Source organism: Oryctolagus cuniculus, chromosome 2 (assembly GCF_964237555.1).
Source record: "Oryctolagus cuniculus chromosome 2, mOryCun1.1, whole genome shotgun sequence".
Lineage (NCBI taxonomy): Eukaryota > Metazoa > Chordata > Mammalia > Lagomorpha > Leporidae > Oryctolagus > Oryctolagus cuniculus.
In genome coordinates, this window is record NC_091433.1 from 103,547,558 (window position 1) to 103,574,119 (window position 26,562).

Consider the following 26,562-nt stretch of genomic DNA (forward strand, 5'->3'; position numbering starts at 1 on the left):
CTTCAGCAGACATTAAGCAGAGTTCTTATTGTTAAATTGGTTCAACATGCTAACTGCAGAAACAGCAGCTTTCACATCCTTTTAAAACACGAGTGATCACATCACACTTGCTGCTGTTGGTCCTTTTATGCTGCAGCACTAAAATTTCCCTGAGGCATTAATGTTTCACCTTCATTAAGTGGTACAGAAGAATCTGGAAAATATTTGCCAACGACATTCAGCTGCATTCAGAAGCTGGCCATACCCTCCCAGGCCTTCCTTAACATTGCGAGCTTGAGGTTCTCAAACGTCACCCCTGCCCCAACAATTCTAGACACTCATAAAGCAATACTGAGACCTTAAAGCTACAATCCGCTTGTTTCTCTTTCCATAAACATAAAAACCTCTCACAGATCCATCAGCCACCGCACCCGCCCTCCTTCCCGTCCATGCCCTCCCCTACAGTCCTCGATTCAGCTGGTTCTACAGTAATGTGTCACTATAGTTACGACAGAAAATACTTGAAAAACACAGGACACATATAATTTCCAATAACGGTGAAAAGAAGTGTCCTTAAACTCTTCTAAATTAAGGCAAAGAAAATAGGTTCTTCCTCACTCTTTAATGGGTAACAAAAGGGCAATTTACAATTCCATGAAACTTTACAGTTCGTTTTTCCTCAGAAGAGCACAGAGGAGTTTCTCCTTGAATTTAGTTATTAAAGATTTATGTTATTTCTTTGAAAGGCAGAGTTACAGAGACAGAGGGAAAGACAGAGAGGCCTTCCATCCACTGATTCAGTCCCCAATTGACCACAACCGCCAGATCTGGGCCAGGCCAACATGAGGAGCCAGGAGCTTCTTCCAAGTCTCCCACGTGGGTGCAGGGGCCCAAGCACATGGGCCATCTTCTGCTGCTTTCCTAGGCACATTAGCAGGGAGCTGGATAGAAATTGGAGCAGCCAGACATGAACCAGTGCCCATATAGGATGCTGGTGCTGCAGGAGGCAGCTTATCTCACTACGTCACAATGCCAGTCCCTCTCCTTCTTAAACATATTTAGTCAGCAACAATGTTATGTTCTTACAGTGCTTCATGGTGTCACTATCAATGAGTAAACTCATGACTGTGCCGTGCTTTTGTGTGGGTAACCTGGTCTATAAACATATCCAGGCTTTACACTGCACTGCCCCTGTCCACCCAGCCAAACATCACCAGCACCAAATCAAATCCCTACCCTGGGAGTTTCACGATCTATGTTTTCACTGTTTTCCAGGGTTATTTATTTATTATTATTTATTTATTTATTATTATTTATTTATTATTATTTATTTTAATGAGTCCATGTCTCTGAGCAATGTAGATTGTTGCTTCCCATATTCAAAGTGAAGAGAAAACACTGTTATGATGCAAGGATCGTGGGTGGTACACACAGAAAATTGGGACCAAAAAGTGGCAGTCACAGCACAGAGGTAATTCTCCCAAATGTTTCACAGTCAAAAAGATTACATTGCTGGTTTTATAAATACAACAATCTACTCAGGAAACAGGTGAACCTGCAATTCAAACAAAATGCAGACAATACATTCTGAGATTGGTTCCACTATACTTCCACCAATACCCAGTCTCAGGCCTCAGGAGAAATGAGCCTCTTAGTGAATGTGGCTCTGTGCACTGAAGGAAGGAATTCTCAATGAAAAGCAAGACCAGGGAGGAAAGCAGTGAGTTCTCCTCTGGGAATGACGACTTGGTTCTGCGTACAGGTCTGTTCATATCCTCACGAGATAGGATGCTGGCATCCTCACAGCAGTGCAAATGGCAGTCATTAGTGTTAGAGTAAGATGTCTCTCTTCTACTAAGAAACAAATCAGCTTATTGATGAGGTTACTTGTCCTATGACCACTATTTTCTTGGTGAAAGATGAGGTGGACAATCAACTAAGAGCAGAGGCTGGTAAGTTTGATGGACTGAATACTTCATAGTCAAAGAGTAATGATACAGTGATTCCAAAACATCAACAGAAAAACTGAAAGAAAAATTAGAAAAAATTTTAGGTATCTATTCCTACTGAATGTGAGCTAGGAGAATAATACCAAAGAAACATGAATCAACATGTATACAATCTTTCTATATTTTGTCAATTATCTTTTTACAGATTTCCTTTATATATATCAGTGGTATATTTAATGAACTAATTCGTTTCTGAGAGTTACTTCTTAAGGTAGATTGTACTTTTCAGTATTATGGTCTTTCATACCCATGTAATAATTTCATCTTGAATTCAATTTTGTTGGATCATAATATTACAAACATTTCAACCTCCCATTTATATTATCCTGAGCTATCACTGATAATCTTTTTCATTTAAATTATAGGTTATTTTAGGATTTTCCTTTCTTTATTTTAGAAAGTCAGATTTACAGAGAGAGAGAGGGAGAGAATCTTCCATCCTGTAGTAAACTCCCCAGACGGCCACAATGCCCAGTGCTACGCCAAGCTGAAGCCTAGAGCCAGGAGCTTCTTCCGGTCTCCCACGTGGGTGACAGGAGCTCAAAAACTTGGGCCACCTTCCATTGCTTTTATTAATAGATGAGAATATCTCACTAACATAGGTTTTAATAGCTATTTTGTATTCTCATTCATCTTATTTTATCTTTACATGTTTCATGCTTCCTATTTTTTTTTTTCTCTTGCTCTACAGAAAAGAAAAATTTGTGGGCTTTTTGCCTTTTGACCTAGCAATTTGGACAGTAGTCTGCTTACTTTACCAGTTGCTACTGAAATGTCTCTGAGCAGTTGAATCAACTTCAGAAACAGCGTCTGCTGAGTTCTCACCTAACTCTTCTGCTCTCCTCTTCAGTCATGGCAACGATAAGGTCTTCAGTTCCCCATCTAAGTCAGCTTCTCAGTCTTAAGACTTGTCCTTTGTTTCTACGTTCTGTATAATTTTACCATTTTTACTCCATGTTTCTTTTTTTCTTTTTGCTTTTTCTGCAGTGAGTTCTGCTTACTGCAGCTACTCTAAATTTTTAGCTTTCTCTATTGCTGGTTTAATTTCAAAATTCTTGCTCCAACAGTTTCTTCAATTCCAACTTGTCTTACTCTATTGTCCCTTCATCCATTTTTTTAAATGTCCTCGTCAGTGAGAAGTTGTATTAAAATAATCCCTTCATTTTGCTGAATAAATAGCCTTTCATCTCCTCATCCATCTCTTCCACACTGTTCCTTTTTGTCGTCTGACCCTACAATTTCCGCACGTTCTCAAGCAAGAGTTGATCAGTGTCTTGACGCCTCTTCTCTTCCCTTGACTTAACGTGTTGTTTCCGGGGTGGGCATTTAGCCTAGTCTGTGCCAGTTATGATGCCTGCAGCCCACAGTGGAGTGTGTGTTCCAGATCCATCTCCAGCTCCTGACTTCAACTCCCACTAATGCAGACCCTATGAGGCAGTAGATCATGACTCAAGGAATTCAGTTCTTACCACTCCTGTGGGAGGCCTGGACTAAGTTCCCAGTTCCTGGGTTTGGCTTGACCCAGTGCTGTTGTGGGCATCTGGAGAGTGAATCAACAGATGGACTGATATCTTTCTCTCTCTCTCTCTCTAATTTAAAAAAAAAAACAAAACAAAACAAAAAAAAAAAAAACAAAACAAAAAACAACAACAACAAAAAAAAACAACTGGAGTTTTGTGCCAGCCCATATTTTCCAGTTTATGAAATAGGGGTGTGTCTTTCCTAGTTTTAATAGACATGGAGGGGCTGGTGCTGTGGCATAGTGGGTTAGGCCACTGCCTGCACTGCCAGCATCCCATATGGGTGCTGGTTTGAGTCTTGGCTGCTCCACTTCCAATCCAGCTCTCTGGCCTGGGAAAGCAGCAGAGGATGGCCCAAGTGCTTGAGCCCCTGCACCCACATGGGAAACCTGGAAGAAGCTTCAGGCTCCTGGCTTTGGATTAGCGCAGCTCTGGCCATTGCAGCCAACTGGGGAGTGAACCAGCAGATGTTAGACCCCTCTGTGTCTGTCTGTCTTTCTCTCTGCCTCTCCTTCTCTCTCTGTGTAACTCTGTCTTTCAAATAAACAGATGAATCTTAAAAAAAAAAAATAGACATGGAGTTTAAGCATATATATATAAACATTTGTATTGCTATTCATTATAAATGCACTGGTTTGAGTCCCAGCTGCTCCACTTCCAATCCAGCTCCCTTCTGATGTGCCTGGGAGGAACAGCAGAGGATGGCCCAAGTCCTTGGGCCCTGCACCCATGTGGGAGATCCAGAAGAAGCTCCTGGATTCAGACCAGCCCAGCTCTAACCATTGTGGCCTCTCCTTCTCCCAGATCTCTCCTCTCTCTGTAAATGCTGCCTTTCAAATAAGTAAATAAATCTTTTTTAAAAAAATTCTTAATTTGATATTTTTCATAAAAATCTCTTTAGGATCCTTTTCAGACACTTTACCATATTACTTAAAAATATGATATTCTGAAAATATGTACCAAATTTACAAAATGATCACAGCATCAATACCAGGCTACTGAATATATGTATTACATGTTCTGAATTATCTCGGCAGTGAAAAATCATACAAAAAATTTAAATCCAAAGGATTTCATTATTCATTGTACAATCAATCCATTAAGGTGAGGTTGAGAGTGTGAAAAAATCAGATCTTAAAAACTAAAAATTCCTGGAGGAATCTGCTTTGCCAGTATTAAGAACAATTCCTCCCAAAATTTCCTTGGGTTCTATTTCCAACTGAAAAGCTATGATGAGAAAACGTTCCCTAGATTTTCTGTTTATGGGATAGCGTAATCAGTGGGTCAGACAATTACAATTTCAATCAAGCAGACTGCCAAAGAAGCAGACACATCCTGACACAGTAGTGATGTCCCAAATTTGGCCAAATGCCAGCATCACACACCACTTTAAAGGTACTACAGTGGTATTAAGAAGGAGTATCCTTTTAGTTTAACTGAATAAAAATGGAACAAAGACGAGTTGCTAATGTGAAGAGAAAAGGCAAAAACTGCATACCTCAAGGAATTAAAAAATGGATCTAGAGAAAATGTGGGTAGAAAGAAACAATATAAGGACTCCAAGAAAGTTAACCTTTTTGAATAGTTTTATACTCGCATCAAATAGAGATCTCTGCATATAAGCAAAAGAAGCTGACTTGATTTACTTAAGCAAAAGGACCGTTTCTTAGAAGGTTATTAGTAATCCACAAAACCACATTTGAAAGCAAGCAAGGTCCAAGGAATGTGTGGAAGCTAAAATGTACAAATCCCAATGATCTACGGCAAGTTGAATGTAGCCACTGAGAAAAAGGAATTCCGACTGCCTTGGCTCTATGCTCAGGATCTCAAGGAGGCTTGGGCGGGGGCGGATATCTAACAGTGCATCCCCTGCCTGGATGCCTGGTTATAGTTCTTTTAGACTATAGCCAACAGGAAAGAATTCCTCCTGAGGAAACTGGGGTGCTGTGACGTTGGGAAATGGGTGCTAGGATAAATAAACAAGGAAATCCATTACATCACACACACAAAACTCATCATTTATATTCATTCCACAAACTTAAAAATTAAGAGACTTAATACATTTACCAAACAAATATAATCTTATGAAGCTTCTTTGATCCTGACTGAAGCAAACCGACTTTATAAAGTGATTTAGGACAACCAGGGAAATCTGAACATGGAATGAGTAACAGATTAAGACCTTAAGATATCAAGAAACTTCGGTTCATCCTGTTAGATATGGTAGGGGCATGGAAACTATATTTAAAAACCTTTTTTAGGCCGGCGCCGCGGCTCACTAGGCTAATCCTCCGCCTAGCGGCGCCGGCACACCGGGTTCTAGTCCCGGTTGGGGCGCCGGATTCTGTCCCGGTTGCCCCTCTTCCAGGCCAGCCCTCTGCTGTGGCCCGGGAGTGCAGTGGAGGATGGCCCAGGTGCTTGGGCCCTGCACCCCATGGGAGACCAGGAAAAGCACCTGGCTCCTGGCTCCTGCCATCGGATCAGCGCGGTGCGCCGGCCGCAGCGCGCCGGCCGCGGCGGCCATTGGAGGGTGAACCAACGGCAAAAGGAAGACCTTTCTCTCTGTCTCTCTCTCTCACTGTCCACTCTGCCTGTCAAAAAAAAAAAAAAAAAAAAAAAAACCTTTTTTAAATGTAAAAGACCTTTATTCAAATATCTATAAATAAAATAACAGAATGTTTGAGACTACATTAAGGGGGGGTGAAGAAGAGGGAGAGATGAAACAAGACTGACACAATGTTAGTAACAGTTGAAGCTGGTTCATGGGGTTCATTATATTCTATTTTTGTATATGCCTGAAATTTTTAAAAAGAAAATTCTAAAAAATATTTTACAAGTTTAAGAAAATTGGAGCAACTATAGTTGTGTACCACATATTGACGTTTTGGTTAATGTTGGACCACATATACAGCAGTGGTCCCCTGAGGGTATGATACAGCTCAAAATTGCCATCACCTAGAGGCTTAGCCATCATAACACTGGAGCTCAATGCATTACTCAAGTTTTTGTGTGATGCAGATGTAAAGAAACATACTGTGCTGCCAGTCATATAAATGTGAAACACATAAATTATGTATAGCACATAATGCCTGATACTGATAACAAATGACTGTTAGTGCCTAACTGTATGTTTTATTATTCAGAGTGTACTATTTCTTACCAAAAGATATATAAATAAATACATTGTAAAACCGCCTTAAGCAGGTCCTTCAGCAGGTATCCCAGAAGGCACTGCTATCCTAAGACATGACAGCTCTGTACATGTTACTGCCCTTGAAGACCTTCCAGTGGGACAAGATGTGGAGGTGGAAGTCAGTGATACTAATGATCCTGATATCTTGGAGGCCCAAACTTGCTTGTGTGTGTGTGTGTATTTGTGTGTGTGTAACAAAAGATTTAAAAAGTAAACTGAAATAAAATGAAATAACAAATTTAAAAATAGACTATACGTATAGTGTGGGAGTGTAACAGGCTATGCCATGTAGGTTTGTGTAGGTACTCTATGATAGTCACATAATACATCCTTGCTGTTAAATAGTGTATGACTGTACTATAGGCCTGGCTCTGCACTAAATTTTTTCAATCAATTAACTTATTTATTAATTTATTGGAGAGAAAAGAGAAAGACCTCCCATCTACTGGTTCACTCCTCAAATGCCACAGCAGTAGGGCATGGGCCAGACGAAAGCTGGATGCAGGAGCTTGACCCAGGACTCCTATGGAGGTGGCATGAACTCAACTTGAGCCATCATTTCCTAAGGTGTGCATTTGCAGGAAGATGGAACTGCAATCAGAGCCAGGACTTGAACCCAGGTACTCTGCTATGGGATGCAGGCATCTTAACCAATTTACCAATAATTATAAAGCAGAATTGATTCGTGTTAATATGAGAATTCTGCCATAATGAGATGAGGAAACATGGAACATGGTAAAGATGCAGTTTGATGATGACAGCTCTATATAGCAAAAAGAATAATGTGGCAGGTGTTCACATGCACACATATATGCCCATACATAAGAACTTCATACATTTGATTCAAGAAACAAACAGCAAGCATATATGTGCTATCTGTAGTCACCCTGCTAGTCACTGTAGCTGGGAAACCAAGGTTACATTCTTTTTCTTCACAGGAGGTTTACAAACCAACTGTCTGAAAAGGAGACACCAGGGGCCAGTGTTGTGGTTAAAACTGCTGCCTGATACACTGGCATCCCACACAGTGCTGGTTCAAGACTCGGCTGCTCCACTTCCAATTCAGCTCTCCACTAATGGGCCTGGGAAAAGCAGAGCAAGATGGCCCAAGTGCTTGGGCCTCTGCCACCCATGTGGGAGACATGGATGAAGCTCCTGGCTCTTACTTCTGCCTGGCCCAGTCCTGGCTGTTGCAGCCATTTTGAGGAGTGAACAAGCAGATAGAAGATCTCTGTCTCTCCCTCTCTCTTCTATGACTTTCAAATAACTAAATAAATCTTTAAAAAGAAAGAAAGAAAAAGAAGACACTAAGAGACACTCAGACAATAACAATAAGAAGTATATGTGGGTCTTCCACTGTTACAGGCCTCTTCCAAATGGGTCCTGGGGACCCTGCCTCCTGATGTACGTGCCCTCGTACAATCTCCTCCTCCTTTGAGTGCAGGGAGGAGCAAGTGACTTGCTTCTGATGAGCAGAACTCAATTAAAACGATGGGAGGCTACCTCTGTGATGCAGATTCTGTCCTTTGCTCACCGTCTCCTGACCAACTGGTTGGAAGTCAGGTGTAGATGTGACAGGCTGCCCTACAGAGAGGCCCACATGGCCAGGACTGCGTGAGGGCTCTGGCCAGCAGCCAGAAAGAACTGGGGCCCTCTACCCAACAGCCTTGGGAGTATCTAAGTCTCACTCATCACCACACTGAGTGAGCCTCGAAGCCGATTCCCCCAGGTTGAGCACTGGGGTGACTGTAGCCCCAGCAATACCGGGACTGCTGCCTAATGGGAGACCCTGAGCAGAGGTGGGCCTGGAACTTTGACCCACAGTCATTGTGTTCTAACAGATGCCTGCTGTGGTAAGCTGCTAAGTTCTGTGGTAACTGGTTATGCAGCAATCAACAGCTAATAACATCCATCACCCTAATTATATCAGTAAAGCATAATACAAGAAAGTTTAGTTATTTTACCATGAAAAGATAGACGGGAAAGATGGTAGCATCTATTACCAAGCTCTCTTTAAGAAAGATATTTATAAACTGCTACATAAAGAAAATGCAATTTGTTTACTTCATTTGAAGGCAGACAGGCAGGTGGTCTCTCCTCAGGTGCTCATAATGGCCAGAGCTGCGACAGGCCAAAGCCAGGAGCCAGGAACTCTATCTGGGTCACCCATGCGGGTGGCAGGGACCTAACTTCTTGAGCACATTAGCAGGAACCTGTAATAGGGAGCAAAGCTAGGACTCAAAATCAGGCACACAGATATGGGACGAGGGCATCTTAATAGCTGTGCCAAATATCTGCCACAGAAAATGCACATTTTCATTTACAGGTTCTTTCCATATCTAAAGCAATGAGGAACATCCTAAATTCCACCCTTAAAAAAAAAAAAAACAAAGTATAGGCTGGTGCCACAGCTCACTAAGCTAATCCTCCACCTGCGGTGCCGGCACCCCGGGTTCTAGTCCCGATTGGGGCACCGGATTCTGTCCTGGTTGCTCCTCTTCCAGTCCAGCTCTCTGCTGTGGCCCGGGAGTGCAGTGGAGGATGACCCAAGTCTTTGGGCCCTGCACCCGCATGGGAGACCAGGAAGAAGTACCTGGCTCCTGGTTTCAGATTGGCGCAGCGCGCTGACCGTATCGGCCATTTGGGGGTGAACCAATGGAAGGAAGACCTTTTCTCGCTCTCTCTAACTCTGCCTGTCCAAAAAAAAAAAAAAAATCTATATATATATAGAGAGAGATTTATTTATTTGAGAGGTAGAGTTACAGACACAGAGAGGAGAGGTCTTCCATCCACTGGTTCACTCCCCAAATGGCTGCAATGGCTAGAACTGGGCTGATCCAAAGCCAGGAGCCAGGAGCTTCCTCCTGGTCTCCCACGAGGGTGCAGGGGCCCAAGGACTTGGGCCACCTTCCACTGCTTTCCCAGGCCATAGTAGAAAGCTGCATTGGAAGAGGGGCAGCGGGAACTTGAACCGGTGCCTATATGAGACACTACCCACTAAGCCACAGCGCTGGCCCCAGGGTTTTGTTTTCTACTGCTAATAAACTGAGATTTAAAACATTATATTCAGAGGCCAGAGCTGTGATGTAGCAGGTAAAGCCACTGCCTGTAGTGCTGGCATCCCACATGGGCGCTGGTTCAGGTCCTGGCTGCTCTATTTCTGATCCAGTTATCTGCTGTGGCCTGAGAAAGCAATGGAAGACGGCCCAAGTCCTTGGGCACCTGCACCCACGTGGGAGACCTGGAAGAAACTCCTGGCTTCGGATTGGCCCAGCTCCGGCCGTTGTGGTCATCTGGGGAATGAACCAGCAAATGGAAGACCTCTCTCTCTCTCTCTCTCTCTCTGCCTCTCTGCCTCTCTGTAACTCTGCCTTTCAAATAAATAAATAAATCTTTTTTAAAAAGTTATATTCAAAAATTTGGCCTAGTGGTTAAGACGCCTACATTCCACACTGGAGTGCTTGGGTCCAAGTCCTGGCTCCACTCCGAATTCCAGCTCCTGCTAATGTGCACTGTGGAAGGCAGCAAGTGATGGCTCAAGTAGCTGAGTCCCTGCCACCCTAGCAGAAGACTCATATTGTGTTCATGGCTCCTGGCTTCCCCCCTGCTCAGCCCCATCAGTTGCCAGTACTTGGGTAATGAAACAGCAGATGAGAGATCTCCCTCTCTCTCCTCTGCCTTCAAATTAATACATTTAAAAAATCATAAATATCAGATAAAGCTAAATTTGCATTCCTATATTAAATTATCTATATCAGTAGAGGATTCAGCAAGTCATGGGTAACCTCTATAATACACCATGAAAGGGAACTGTCAAGTGCTCATCATCACACCAACACTATTTTTAGTTGTGACAGGTAGAAACTTAAAGTACCTTAGTATAGCAAAAGCAGGTCATTCTCTGACACTTGCTGAACTTTCCAATCCCATCCTTCACCATCTTCTCACCAAAATCCTATGCTAGTATCAATTATCTTTTGCTGCCAGAATCCACGATTGCTCTGTTCATGTTTATACGTTTATGTCCCAGAACCAAGTACTTCCTTTATTATATAATTCCTAACTGCTTTTACTATTGCCTCCTCTGGGAGACTGCAAGTATCCACCAACCTATCCTCTACAACTCAGGTCTGAATTAGACATTGTATTTGGTGCTCTTGGATAGTAACCTCTGTATAGTTCCTGGCACACTGTAGGTCTCGGATACTCATGGATATACAATCCGAAAGTGTGGCCATTCGCTAAGCTTGTCCTCCCTTCCTCAAAGTTGAAACACTCAGATATCTGCAGTGGTTCTGAGGCATTAATACGAACCATGCAAGACTGGTATGCAGGAGGAAGTCTGCTAGTAAGGGCAGCAGGCCCAGGAGTTGTAGCTGAACACAACTTGCAGCTTCTTCCTTGTGCATTAGTACTTCTGAAGCTTTTTGTTTTAACTGTGTTACTGTGACCCACAGTAATATCTACTGGTTATATCAACACCTGGTTCACATTTACTCACATAGAGAAAATGCAACAATACTCACCCTGCATGAGATACACTTTTTATTATTATTCTATTCTCCCCACTCCTTTCAAGCTGTTTGCAACCTCTGAAGATGTTTCTTAATTAAGGGGTCATGACGCAAATTTGAGGGGGAAGACAAGACAGACACAGAATGCTAATCACTCAAGAAGTGATTAAATTTGTTTTTCAAAACATAGGTCCCCAAGAGAAAAACATAACTACTGTTGTTAGAGATGGAAGCAAAGAAAACATTAATATTTCATGCAGACAAGCTCTGTGCCAGAAAAAAGAAAAACACTTTATACATGGAATCCCTAAGGATCTAAAGGGGCCAGGTATGTGTTCCAGTCACATCTGAGTTGTGCTTCATGTGGTCAACTGAGTATGCTGCGGTGGGATCAGGAATTTGGGGCTTCAACCGTCTCAGGACCATCCCTTGCCCATGCTAAGGGTCTGGTACTTGTTTACTTGCTACTGTCTGGTACTTGTTTACTTGCTAATAAATTGTTTACTTCACTGTGCCTGGCTCAAGGGCTCAGTGAGCATTTGCTATATGAAGGCAAAGACTGTATATCAAGAGTGGCCAAACAGATGAAAATTAAACCACCAAGGAGCTGGTGTAGTGAGTAAAACTACCACCTGCGATGCCAGTATCCCATATGGGCGCCAGTTTGTATCCTGGCTGCTCCACTTCCAATCCAGCTCCCTGCCAGTGGCCTGGGAAAAGCGGAAGAGGCTGGTCCAAGTGTTTGGGCCCCGGCACCCACATGGGAGGCCTGGATGAAGCTCCTGGCTCTGGTCTGGCTCAGCCCTGGATATTGTGGCCATCTGGGGAATGAACCAGCGAATAGAAGATCTCGCTCTGTCTCTGCAATTCTTTAAATTAAATAAATCTTTTTTAAAAATTTAACAAGAAGAAATCATTCTTTATCCATCTTATTGCAGTAATAACAAATAAAACCTAATGTAGTAGAAAGGAGGAAATCATCATACATCAATGATGAAAGATGAACTGCTTTAGTCTTTTCAAAAAACTATATGGAAATTTCTATTAAAATTCAGGATATATGCATCTTGGCAGCAGTAACTTCCCAAGTGGAAATCTCTCCCACAGAAATAAAAGCATCAGCTCCTAAGAACTGGACCAGGATGTTTACTGCAACACTCTTCATGGAAAGAAATCTACATGGAGCAAATGCCCATCACCTGTTATATTAATTGTGATATATTCATGCCACAAAATATTGGGCAATTTAAAAATGCTTTAGACACACATTAAGTGACTTGGAAGTATTTCTACGATATATGTAAGCTGGAAGAGCAAAAAGTAGAATGCAATCCAATATATTCCATTTTTTTAAAATTGATTGATCTGAGAGGCAGAGAGACAAAGCAAGAAGTTAGGGCCAGAGAGAGAGGGTGCATATTTCTATCTGTTGGTTCACTCCCCAAATGCTCACAATGGTCAGGAATGGGCTGGGCCCCGAACCAGCAGCCCAGGAATTCAATTTAGGACTCTCACATGGGTGGCAGGAACCCAATTGCTGGAGCCATCACAGCTTTGTATCAAGGTCTGCATCAGCATATGTTCATGTAGGTTTGCATATAATGATAAAAACATGCAGAAAGGCAATGAAGGTTAGCTATGTACGCTTGAAGTTCAGGGGAGGGAAAATTAGCCTCCTCTACCTCTGCATGAATTGTCAACAATAAAAATATTCTGCATTCTACAGGCCCTTTCATATAATTATATGTACATAGAAAAGATATACTCAAAAAGATGCACAATTTTAAGAAGAAAAGACAAGAAAAAAGCTGGGACAGCCTTGTGGCACAGCAGGTTAAGATGCCAGTGCAAGGCAGCACCCCAAATCTGAATGCAGGTTCTAGTCCCAGTTACTCTGCTTTCAATACAGCTCCCTGCTAATGTGCCTACGAAAGCAACACAAGATGGCCCAAGTACCTGGACCCCTGCCAGCCACATGGGAGACCTGGATGGGGTTCCAGGCTCCTGGCTTCTGCTGGGCCTAGGTTTAACTGTTGTAGCCATTTGTGGAGTCAACCAGTAGATGGAAGATCTGTCTCTCTTTCTGTCCATCTGCCTTTCATGTAAATGAAATAAGAAATTCCAGCACATTTTCCAGCAAACAAACCCAAATGTTTGACAGATAAAAGAATGGATGGATTGGTTGATTTAAGTTAAAACCTAAAAAAAAAAAAGCACACTGAAAAAGATGGTATTCTGGGGGGAGGCATTTGACCAAGCAGTAGGGACACCTGCACCCCACACAGGCGCACCTCGGCCCAAGTCCTGCATCTCCTCCAGAATCCAGTTTCTGCTGTGTTCACCATGGGAGGCAGCAGGCACTGGCTCAAAGCGCTGGGCCCCTGCTACCTATGTGGGATACTTGTCAGTTCCTGCCCACAGGCTTTTGTCCCAGCTGGGGTCACTGCAGACATTTAGAGAATGAGCTGGGGGACGGAGCCCTTTCTGTCTCTTTACAACTCAAATTTAAAGGAAAAAAAAGATTCAGTATAGTTTTTAGAACACAGTAGCTTACTTCTATGCAATAGCTGGTACTGGTTATCACTCTCCATCCAGGAAACACTGTCCTGTTCTCCATGACAAATATGTGGTTCTCCCCTGTCCTGCGCAGCTTATTCTCAATCTCTTGGGGCCTGACCTTTGACCTGTTTGTCCATCAAAGCTCTACTCCTCTGCCTACTCCTCACTCAGTGCCCTCTCCCAAACTGGTCCAATCCATTTCCAAGGACTCACCAACCACCTACAAGGTAACAGAGGACTTCCAAGTCAATTATCTTCCTGTCGATTTACTGGTCTACTGGGAATCTCCAATTGGAGATCCCACAGATGCCTTGAACGCAATTATACCCCCAAATGAAACTCACTGTCTTGCTTCTCAAATTTCTTCCTCCTCCTGAGATCCCATGTCCGTTAACTGGCGAGGGAGCGTCTTGGCTGGCCACTGCCCTCAGGATTAAGGGGAGTGTACCAACTGTGGTCTCTCAGAGGAAATTAAAACAGAAAACGCCCAGATGCAAAGGCATTTTTTTAACAGCATTCTCTGCAATCCCCGTTCCGCTCTAGTGTTCGGGTCCCGGGCACGCCCGAAGGACCGGACCCAACAGCCCACTTTCGGCACTGACCCCTTAGCCCCGCAGCCCCAGTCGAGTCAGGGGTCGCTCCGCCTCGCCTGCAGGTAACTTGCTCTCATGACACTCCGCAAGAACCAGAAGCAAATCTCAGAGCGGCAGCTGCAAGCCAGCACCCACCTCCGCACCCCCAACCTCAAGCCTCCAGGGTCCCGACCAGAAGCACGCCAGGCGCCGGCTTCACCTCCCCACGGTACCGGGACCACCGCTCCCAGTTCTCCCAACGCCTTACCTGGGATCCAGCACCTCTCTGAAACTCAGCGGCCGCAGTTTTCCAGAAGCCTTGCCTGGGGGCGAGGGTAACCCTACTCCCGATAAAGAGGCGGTAGCACAGCGCGCCGCAGCAGGACACACAGGGAGCCGCCATGTTGGTCGTGGGAAACCCGGGCGTCAGGGGCGAGGGGCGGGGCCTGGGGGCTGCGCATGCGCCAATGCGCGCCGCGGTCCCGAGCCTCTCAGAGGAAGAAGTTGTGGGGCCTTTAAAGCACAAGGGGTGTTTCCTACGGGCCGAGGCTGCTCGTCGGTGATTGGACGCGTGGGATCCGCGGGGCGTGTCCGACACCGTCCCCGGCCCGCGCGCTCCGCAGCGGGAGGGGTCCTGGGTCATTTATTTCGGCCTCTTTCTGTCTGTTCACTCCCAGACCCTAATCTTGCTGCAAATCGCCGTGGTGGCTCGTTGACGCACCCTTCCCGCCCGTGCGCCTCGCTGCACCTGGAAGCGGCTTTGGCCGCACCGAGACCTGCAGTGGAGGGGCGCCGGGGGGCTAGGGCAGTCGGCAGCACCTGCCTCGTTCCTGTTCGGAATTCGCGGTTCTCCAACCTCCGCGCTCCCTTCCGCTGGAAGGTGCCCCGCGGCCCTGGGTGCCTGCTTGCCTGCTTTCCCCGCAAGGCTTTCCCCCCACCCCGCTCCAACTTCCCGCAGGTGCAGGGCCGCCTCCGACACCTGCCCGGCCACACTGGGGTCTCGGCGCACGCGTTTCCACGCTGAATGATTGCAGGCCTGCGGGCGCGTCGCCTTCCCTCCAGCGTTACCACCAAGCCTTACTTACTGGCAGCCCTAGCCGAACGGAGTGGCGGTTGAATGGAGGTGCGCATACCTGTGCCCCTCTGACACGGCTCCTCGAAATCCGTATTAAACGGCAGAGTCAGCCTCCCTCAAAAGGGTTTCCAGGCGCTTCCATTTGCCCACACACAGAAAACCTGGGGTCACACAAAGTTGCCAAGCAAATACATGGCGGCCACTATCAACAGCATTTAAACGAACAAGCAAAAAACGGTTTCACAGTAGGAAGGTACAAATGGCATAATTTCACAATACAGAGTAGTTCCCTAAATGGACTGCCTTTAGTCATAAGGGAAGCTCACCCCGTTCTTGCTGTTGTTACCCTTTGGACAAATGAAAATTTCATCGGAAATTGGCAGAGATCCATGAGCTAGCATTTGGGAAACAAGAATTCAAGTTCTTAAAATAAATGCCTTTAAACCGTAGTTCCTACACATCGTAAAAAAAATTTTTTTTAATTAGGGGATCTTCATAAGTAAAAATCTAAGTAGAAAATAAGTATAAGGAAGCAAAATTTATACAATTATATGTTAGCACTATATATCAACTAAGTAGTGAAATTAGGGTTAGGAGCTCAGATTTTTTTCTTTCTTTTCTGAAATTCGTATTTCAAGTTCATCTGAAAGGTTTAAAAAAATTCCTTACATCCATGTTACAGTGTTAGTCTTTCACTAGAATACAGTATGTTTCCCACCTCTAGAGGCAACACTTGCACCACAGCACTGAATTTCCTATATAACCTTTGAGTTCGGGAGCAAAGACACTGTTGTATGTTAATATTGGGTATATAATTTGCAGACAGAAAGATTGGAATATGCTAATAAACATTTAAGTCTGAAAAACATGTGCCTTGCCGAATGGCTAAAGCTTGCATTCCTTTCATTTTCTTCACAATTATTGAGCGCCTATTATGCAATAGGCATCAGGCATCCTGGGTACTAGAAATTCAGTGTGCTGGGTCTGGTTTGATGTGAAGATTTGGTTCTGAAATCAGCTGGCAAGGTGAACATCAGGTGAATCTAAGTGCTGGAGGAACACCAAATGTTGTTGGGATGCAGGGTAGCAGGAACCGTTAGTTGCTGCTGGTAGCCATGTAAATTGATACAACCTTCATGAAATCAACCTACTAATCAGTGACCTATTGAAATTAAGGTATGCACACCAAGCAATCCATAAGTTATATTCTTTTTTTTTTTTTTTTTTTTTTTTGACAGGCAGAGTGGACAGTGAGAGAGAGACAGAGAGAAAGGTCTTCCTTTGTCGTTGGTTCACCCTCCAATGGCCGTCGCGGCCGGTGTGCTGCAGCCGGCGCATCGCACAGATCCGATGGCAGGAGCCAGGTGCTTCTCCTGGTCTCCCATGGGGTGCAGGGCCCAAGCACTTGGGCCATCCTCCACTGCACTCCCTGGCCACAGCAGAGAGCTGGCCTGGAAGAGGGGCAACCGGGACAGAATCCGGCGCCCCGACCGGGACTAGAACCCCGTGTGCCGGCGCCGCAAGGCGGAGGATTAGTCTAGTGAGCCGCGGCACCGGCCAAGTTATATTCTTACATATATACCCTGTAGAAATTCTTGCACAGTGTTCCAGGAGACGTATTTGAGAATGTTTTTAACAATGTTTTTATTTTTTAAAGATTATTTATTTGGAAGAGTCACAGAGAGAGAGATTTTTCCACCTGCTGATTTACTCCCCAGGTGGCTGTGATGGCCAAGACTGGACCAGGCTGAAGCCAGAAGCCAGGAGCTTCTTTCTAGCCTTCCCAAGTGGGTGCAGGGGCCCAAGGCCTTGGGACATCTTCCACAGCTTTTCCCAGGCCATTAGCAGAGAGCTGGATTGGAAGTGGAGCAGCTGGGATTCGAACTGGCGCTCATATAGGATTCCAGTGTCGCAGGCAGTGGCTTTACCTGCTATGCCACAACACTGGCCCCTCATAACAACATTTTTTACATGACAGTAGTGGGCACTGTGGCACAGTAGTTAAGCTCCTGCTCTGAGGGCCCGTATCCCAGATGGGAGTGCCTGGGTTCAGGCCCCACCTCCATTTCTGATCCAGCTTTGCTGGGAGGAAGCAGGTGATGGCTTAGGGGCTTTGAACGCTGCTGCCCATGTTGGTGACCCTGATGGAGTTCCAGGCAACTGGCTTTGGCCTTCACCCCATCAGTGTTGACTTTGTGAGCATTTGGGGAGTGACCTAGCAGATGAGAACTCTTTCCCTCCCTCCCTCCCTCCCTCGCTCTCTCCCTCTGTCCCTCTCCCCCTCTCTCTCTTTCCCTCCTCAGATGAAATATAAATTAACTTTCTAAAAATATCAAGGGAGACCTGCATTGTGGTGCAGTGGGTTAAGCCACCACCTGCTGCACTGCCATCCCATATCAGAATGTGGGTTCAAGTCCCAGCTGCTCCACTTCTGACCCAGCTCCCTGCTAATGTGCCTGGTAAGGCAGCAGAAGATGGCCCAAGTACTTGGAACCTGGCCACCAGTGATGGAGGCTTCAGTGGAGTTCCTGGCTCTTAGCTTCAGCCTGGTTCAGTTCCAGCTCTTGAACCATTTGGAAAGTAAGCCAGAAGATGAAAGATTTCTTTATCTCTCCCCTTCTCTCTGTAACTCTGCCTTTCCAATAAATAAAATAAATTTTTTAAAATTATAACAAAAAAACAACCGATTGATAGGAGGATGGATGAATAAGAGGGTATCTTACAATAATGACAATTAATGAACCACACAGGGCCAGCGCCATGGCATAGTAGGTAAAGCTGCTGCCTGCAGTGCCGGCATCTCATATGGGCACCGGTTTGAGTCCCGGCTGCTCCACTTCTGATCCAGCTCTCTGCTATGGCCTGGGAAAACAGTAGAAGATGGCACAAGTCCTTGGGCTCCTGCATCCATGTGGGAGACCCGGAAAAAAACTCCTGGCTCCTGGCTTCAGATTGGTGCAGCTCCGGCTGTTGTTGCCATGAGGAGTGAACCAGTAGATGAAAGACCTCTCTCTCTCTCTGCCTCTGCCTCTCTGTGGCTCTGCCTTTCAAATAAATAAATAAATCTTAAAAATAAATAAATAAATAAACCACAACCACACACATGAATATGGTTAGTTTCACCAGATGAAGCAAAAAATAGTAAGTCAGATAGTCAAACACACAGTATGAGTCCATTTGTGTAAAGTTCAAAAAATTGTTTAAGGGTTTATCCCTCTATGCAAAATCATAAAGAAAAGAGAATATTAAATATTAATTTCAGGGTAGTAGATACCCTGGGAACATGGTAGGGAAGGCATGAGCAGGGTGTAGGAGAATCAGTGCTCCTCCCGTTATTCTCTATCCTTAGATGCCTGACAGATTCACAAGTGTTCACTGTATTATTCTGCTTGAAACCCTACTTATATATACATGTAACAGAAAGGGTTGATTTTCTGACTCACACTCATGGAGTAGTATGCGATGGCAGGAGTATCAATTGGTATGATTGTTATTTCTGCACGTCTATTTCTATAGTCCTTTCTCCTCTCCATCCCCTAATCTTCTCTCTCTTCCTATTCAGTGGGTAGAACTTAAATAAGGAATAGTGCAGTCCCCAGAAAATTTACCCTCTCCCCCTGCCACCTGCCTTTAAAGGATTCCTGGGAAGTGTCCCAGGAACCAGGAAGCATTGGAGATAAATATGAAAATCTTTAGCCTTAAAAGAATACAAAAACTAGTGGAAGGAGCTAGCACTGTGGCACAGCGAGTTAAGCCGCTGCATGCAATGCCAGCGTCCCGTATCGGAGTGCCTGTTTGAGTCTCAGCTCTTCTGCTTCTAATCCAGCTCCCTGCTAATGCACCCGAGAAAGCAGTGGAAGACGTCCAAGTACTTGGGACCCTGCCACCCTTAAGGGGGACCTGGGTGGAGTTTTGTGCTCCTGGCTTAGGTCTGGAGCACTCCTGGCCATTTAGGGAATTAAACAACAGATGGAAGAGATCTCTCTCTTCCTCTCTCTGTCTCTGTCTCTCTCCCTCTCTCTGTCCTCTCTGCATATCCCTCCTCTGCTGCTCTACCTTTGAAACTAAATAATTTTTTTTAAAAAATGTGGCTACTAAAAATTTAATAGATACCACAGTTAACTGAGATATTCAGAGACTATTGGATTAAAAATGACCAAACTCTGGCTGCTTCATGAAAAGTACACTAGATATGGATGGCAAAATCAGTTTTCATCCAAGCCCTGCCACAAACTGGCTGTTAGAGACTTGATAGCTTTTTAGCTTATGGAAACCCCATATTCTCATCAGCATAACTAAAGGATAGATCACACCAATAGCTCTTGACATTGCGGCTCCCAGAACAGGTGCATCAGTTTTATCTGGTTGAATTGTGAAATGAATTGTGCCTCACAAAAAAGATGCTTAAGTTCTAACTCTCTAAACTTCCTCCTGTGATCTTCCTTGGAAATGGGATCTTTAAACAATGGCAGTCACATTAAACTGAGGTCTTTAGAATAAGTTCTAATCTGGCACAACACTAGTCTTTGTTTAAAAAGAAAATTAGCATGCAGATACAAAGAGAAAACAATGTGAAGACACAGGGAGAAGCTGGTCATGGACAACCAAAGGAACTTCCAAAGCTACCATAACAAGTAAAGAAAGAAGCTTGGAATACATTCTTGTTGATATCTTGAACTTGGACTTCCAGTCTCCAGAAATATGAGAAAATAGACTCCTGTGGTTTAAGCCACCTAGTACTTCATTACAGCTCTCAGGAATACACCTAATGTATTAGTTTTAAAATGCTTTGCCGTTTTTTGCAACTTGTTTCTTCAAAAATCTCTATTCCTGGGGCCGGCACTGTGGCGCAGTGGCTTAACACCCTGGCCTGAAATGCTGGCATCCCATATGGGCACCAGTTCGAGTCCTGGCTGCTCCACTTCCAATCCAGTTCTCTGCTATGGCATGGGAGAGCAGTGGAAGACGGCTCAAGTCCTTGAGCCCCTGCACCCGTGTGAGAGACCCGGAAGAGGCTTCTGGCTCCTGGCTCCTGGCTTCCAATCGGCACAGCTCTAGCCATTGCAGCCAATTGGGGAATGAACCTTCGGTTGGAAGACCTCCTCTCTCTCTTTCTGCCTCTCCTCTCTCTGTGTAACTCTGACTTTCAAATAAATAAATAAGTCTTAAAAAAAAATCTCTCCCCCAACCCATGGGGAAACTTGGGTGTCATAGCTTCAGATAGTTTTACAGTGAGTCGTCCTGGAAGTGTATCCTCTGACCAAGGCTATGTGGGACTGCAGGCTCTGCTGGCATCCTTACTGTCACCCCATGAGAGATCCTGACCTGGAACCACTGCGCTCTGGCTCTTGGACCACAAAAACTGTTTTAAGCCACTAAAATGTGGGGGAATTTGTGGGCTGGCGCCACGGCTCACTAGGCTAATCTTCCGCCTTGCGGCGCCGGCACACCGGGTTCTAGTCCTGGTCCGGGCGCCAGATTCTGTCCCTGTTGCCCCTCTTCCAGGGCAGCTCTCTGCTGTGGCCTGGGAGTGCAGTGGAGGATGGCCCAAGTCCTTGGGCCCTGCACCCACATGGGAGACCAGGAGGAAGCATCTGGTTTCTGGCTTCAGATAGGCGCTGCGCCGGCCACAGCAGCCACTTAGTGGTGAAAAGACAGATAATGCAAACGCTGTAATTTCAAGTGTACATGGCACTAAGTACAATCTCATTGTGGTGTATCCATCACCACATGGCACTAAGTACAATCTCATTGTGGTGTATCCATCACCACCATCCAGCTACAAAACTTTCTCATCCTCCATACTGAGATTCTGTACCCATTAAACACCAACTCCTCATTCCTCTCACTCAGCTTCTCATACCTTCTACTGTCCTTTGTCTTTTTAAACTTTTAGTTAATAATTTTTATTTATTTGAAAGGCAGAGCAAGAGAGGGAGAATAAACCATCTGCCAGTTTACTCCACCAATTTCTGCAATGGCTGGGGCTAGGCCAAGTCAAAGCCAGGAATCCAGGTCTCTTGCTTTGGGAGCAGGGCCCCAGGCCCTTAAGCCTTCACTTGCTACCCCACCTTCCCAGGATGTGCCCCAGTAGGAGTCTGGATTGGAATCATATTGGACAGGATTCGAAGCAGGTACACAGATACAGCATATGGGCATTCCAAGCAAGAGCTTAACCACTGTACCACAACGCCTGCCTCATTTTTTTTTTTTTTTTTTTTTGACAGGAAGAGTAGACAGTGAGAGAGAGAGAGACAGAGAGAAAGGTCTTCCTTTTGCCATTAGTTCACCCTCCAATGGCCGCCGCAGCCGGTGCGCTGCGACCAGCGCACCGCGCTGATCCGAAGCCAGGAGCCAGGTGCTTATCCTGGTCTCCCATGTGGGTGCAGGGCCCAAGCACTTGGGCCATCCTCCACTGCCCTCCTGGGCCACAGCAGAGAGCTGGCCTGGAAGAGGGGCAACCGGGACAGAATCCGGTACCCGGACCGGGACTAGAACTCGGTGTGCCAGCACCGCAAGGCGGAGGATTAGCCTAGACCTCCTCATTCTCTTTCTTTCCTGCTTAAGTTGACAATTCTAGATACCTCATGTAGGTGGAATCATATAACGTTTATTCCTTCATGTCTGTCTGATTTCACTTAGCCGTGTTTTGGGGGTTACCAATGTGCTAGCATATACCAGAATTTCCTTCCCTTTAAGGACTGAACAGTATTCCTTTGTCCGCACCACATTTTGTCTACCGGTTCGTCCCTTGATGGACAGCTAGGCTATTCCACCTTTTGTCTATTATGAGCATAACTGCTGTGGATGTAGGTATATCAATGTCTGTTCTAGTCCCTGTTTTTAATTCTTATAAGTGTATAGCTAGAAATGAAATTGCAGAACTTTTCTTTTTCATGTGGCCAGATTTTTTACTTAATTCACATAAGCAGATACCCACAGAAGATAACTTGAGTGATACTGAAATTACAATTTGAAAAGTCTCTAATTATCTAGAACTCTCTCAGGTAAATAAACTACATATATGGAAAAGAAAACAAGCAATGTAAATTCCACTGAAATGCAAACTGTTTATAAGAGGTAATTTTAACATATTTACATAATATTTTAACATATTACAGAAAGCCTCTGTAATAGTTTTAAAATGGAGTCTGTCTCAGCTTACAAGTAAACCTGTTCTCCCAAAATGTACATTTTTTCCATCTTAATATAATTTTAATAAATAACAAGTAGAACAAGTATCTTCTGTGATTTTTTTTCACTGTGTTCAATGTGTCCCAAATCCATCCACGTGGATCTTTCCCTACAAGCTGTCAATTATGATTGCTGTAAGAGAGACAACACACTTAGGGAGCTGTCAGTCATTGCTGTTGGATGATTCAAGCATCATTTCTCCAGGCTTAGCTATCAAAAATAAAACAAATTTACATGAAACACAAAGGTGAATTTATCACACAATTGGTTGTGCATTGAAAATGTCTTCAATCATACCCAAGTTCAGGGTCATTGTGTCTAGGGCTAGTGTTTCCTTGACCATGTTTGTAATTAATTTGCATACACGTTGTCGTTTTTTAAAAAGCACATATGGATTAGGGGGATTATGAGTGACTCCTTTATTTGAAGTAACAGTGAGTAGAAAATGTTTGTGCTATTGTGGAAGCTTCTTTCACCCATGCTCTGAGCATGGATTTGGATTTGATACCAGAATCCCCTGTGATGGAAGATAAGTAGAAATAAAGAAGATCCAACAACAGAGAACCAAATGACCAAGGTTTGAAACTGGATAGACACAGGACAGCAGAGCTTTCTGAATGATGAAGAAATGAATGTGAAGAAGGAATACAGTTGAAATCAATAAGAATACTAAGCGTTGGCCGGCGCCACGGCTCACTAGGCTAATCTTCCACCTGTGGCGCCGGCACCCTGGGTTCTAGTCCCCGTCGGGGTGCCGGATTCTGTCCCAGTTGCTCCTCTTCCAGTCCAGCTCTCTGCTGTGGCCCGGGAAGGCAGTGGAGGATGGCCCAAATGCTTGGGCCCTGCACCCGCATGGGCGACCAGGAGGGAGCACCTGACTCCTGGCTTTGGATAGGTGCAGTGTGCCAGCTGTAGCGGTCATTTGGGGTGTGAACCAACGGAAAAAGGAAGACCTTTCTCTCTGTCTCTCTCACTGTCTAACTCTGCCTGTCCAAAAAAAAAAAAAAAAATACTAAGGGCATGGTGAGAACAAATACAGACTTAGTAATCAAATTCCAGAAAACTAGAATGAAAGTGAAGCTCCTTGAGGCATAAAGGAGACCATTTTAGGATAAACAGAGGAAGTGCCACTTTGCACAGCAGGGTGGCAACCGGAAAAGCACATGGCTCCTAAGCAGATGATGCAGCCTTAAAGTGCAAGCAAGTGGAAGGTTGTGCCCCAGATCCAAAAAGGGAGAAATGCTCTCAAGTGCAATTATTATTGAGGAAGCAAAAGTAAGAGCCACACATCTCTTGTGTTTCAGAGAAAGGGTATGAATCAAATGGACCATGAGATACAATTCCAAGAAATGTCAAAGAGAATTAAATAAATTACATTTACACAGGCACCTAAGCATAGACACACACACACACACACACAATGCTTTATATATGCATACTTATGTATATAAAGTATTACACTTTTGATGAGAATTGACACTATATTAATTGAGCACTATTCAAGGTACCATGGAAATTGTATCTAATTTAGTCATAACACTATCCCCATAGAGAAGGTAATACTAGTGTCCTCATATTAGACATAAGGAAGCTGAGGCCCATGGACTTTAAATACCTTATGGGAGGTCCTTGGATGGAGCCAGGTCCTTGGTTGGAGCCTAACCACTATGCTGTCTCACAGCCAAGTGCTGGGCAGACTAGCCGGTTAGACCAGGTGTTTCTTAAAAGCCCTTCCTCTTGGCTTTATCCAAGGAATGGGTCACCGTTTATATTCTGCTCAGGGGCCCACTCCACTTGTTTTTCTGTTTTCTGTTTCCTACCCATCTCCTGGGTAAGGACATAAGATTATATTTGTCCAGGTTAACTTCAGAGGTCAAAACTTGGCTGCCCACCAGATGTCTTTTCTTTGGCCTGCACAGTGGTTTTTTGCTGCTGTTACTGATTTTTTTGGGAGGCAGAGTGACAGAGCGCTCCTGTCCACTGGTTCACTCCTTGAATCCCTACAGCAGCCATGGGTGAGACAGGCTGAAGCCACAAGCCCAGATCTCAGTTTAGGTTTTTGACATGGATGGCAGGTACCCAACCATTTGAGCCATTACCTGCCACCTCCCAGGGTGTACAATAGCACCAAGTTGCATAGGAAGCATAGCTGGGACTTTGGGTATTGAGCTGATACCCATCTTTTCAAGTGTATATGTGTTTTCAAGTGTGTGTGTTTAAGATTTATTAAATTATTTGAAAGGCAAAGCAACAGAGAGGGAGAGAGAGGGAGAGAGAGAGAGAGAGAAAGAGAGAGAGAGAATCTTCTATCTTTTGGTTCACTTCCCAAATGCTCACAACTGGAGCTGGGCCAGGCTGAAGTCAGGAGCCAGGAACTCCATATAGGTCTCCCATGTGGGTAGCAGGAAACCATGTACCTGGACCATTATTTGCTGTCTCCCAGGAGCAATAGCAGGAAGCTGGATTGGAAGTGCAGAGTGGCTGGGACTGCTATATGGGATGCGGGCATGTCAACTGGCAGCTTAAACTGTTGACCACAATGCCTTCCTGCATTTCAGAGGTTTATATGCTTATAGAAAAGATTTGCAGCAATATGATAATTCTAGAAAAATCATGATAGAGTCATCAAAGAATGGCAAAATAGGAGTTCAAGATGGAAAGATAACTTTCTGACAAATAGATCTAGACAGTTTTATTTCCTAAATGTTTTACAGAATTGCAAATCTAAATTTAAAAACCAGTTTAATTTATTTCTTTACTTACACAGAACCACTTCTAAACTCTGAAAGCAATTAACCTACCCCATCTTATATCGCCAAAGTAGAATTTTCTATCTCAATTTATCAAATCATGTGATTAAAAATTATTCTTCAATATCCTTAAATGACTCTAAAGCATTTGCATACCACCTTGCCTATTTCCACTGAAGAAACAGTCCTGGCCCATTTTCCAAGTGTTTTCCAAAATCAAGCATCATACTTGATATCTGAAATTGTGTCCAATTTCAATGAGCACATCATAGCCTAGTGTGTGATTAAACTATCTCATCTCTTTATGAACAGAGTGTGCAGTGATTAAATTGTAAACACCTGCAAGATGCTATTTTGACTTTAGACTCAAAGGAACATTTTAACCTGGGAAATACAGATTTCCTGAAATAAGCAGATCAGTTAGTTTTTCAACTAAGCTGTTAGAGTTGTATTCTTAAGGACCTTAGAAGTTTAGAAATATTTATGCTTATGTGGTAAATCCATGTTTTCCTGCCATCTTAATTATATGCCCAGCTCTGTTTTGATATAGATTGCTGACCTCAGGGCATGCACTTGTCAACCATTCCTATTCTTTTCACTTTTTATCTAGCCAGTGCCATGTGCTCCTTTACACTGTCAAAATCAAGAGTTCAATTTAGAAATTCAACAAGCCCACACAGTTTCTAGGGGGGGAGATAGAACTGATAATACAAATGATCATGACTTCTAAATTTTTTTAAGATTTATTTATTTGAAAGGCAGAGTTACAGAGAGGCAGAGGCAGAAGCAGAGAGAGAAGTCTTCCATCCACTGGTTCACTCCCCAAATGGCCACAACAGCTGGAGCTGGCCCATCTGAAACCAGGAGCCAGGAGTTTCTTCCAGGTCTCCAACGCTGGTGCAGGGGCCCAAGTACTTGGGCCATTTTCTACTGGTTCCCAGGCCATAGCAGAGAGCTGGATTGGAAGTTGAGCGCCGACACTGCAGGTTGCAACTATACCCATTATGCCACAGCACCGGCCCACGTGACTTCTAAATTTTTGGAGCTATACATACATTTGGCCTAATGTTGGAAATAGAGAACACAAGAAAAGCGATGGAATTTAGCAGTCATTGTCTTTCTTTGTGTGTGTGTGTTATAATCACACAGGTAATAATCGATATTATAAATGCACATCTTCCTACCAGCAAGGAAGGA

The 26,562-nt window shown here is 44.4% G+C and overlaps 1 protein-coding gene and 1 long non-coding RNA gene across 3 annotated transcripts in view; both read right to left on the reverse strand.

Annotated features, from left to right (window-relative positions):
* MRPS9 (mitochondrial ribosomal protein S9) overlaps positions 1–14,836 on the reverse strand; it is an 81,118-nt gene extending 66,282 nt beyond the window's left edge. The window contains exon 1 of one of the 2 annotated variants that reach the window (XM_002709815.5): positions 14,615–14,836. In XM_002709815.5, the coding sequence (XP_002709861.2) occupies positions 14,615–14,749 (135 nt within the window). In that variant the 5' untranslated portion in view covers positions 14,750–14,836. The remainder of the gene's footprint in view (positions 1–14,614) is intronic. The other variant, XM_017339365.3, reaches the window with a different exon arrangement.
* Positions 3,205–9,389, reverse strand: LOC138848804 (uncharacterized). Its single transcript, XR_011386899.1, has 2 exons — positions 6,131–9,389; positions 3,205–5,760 (listed from the first exon to the last, which is right to left on the reverse strand). It is a non-coding gene; the product is annotated as an uncharacterized lncRNA (long non-coding RNA).
* Positions 14,837–26,562: the final 11,726 nt, after the last annotated feature.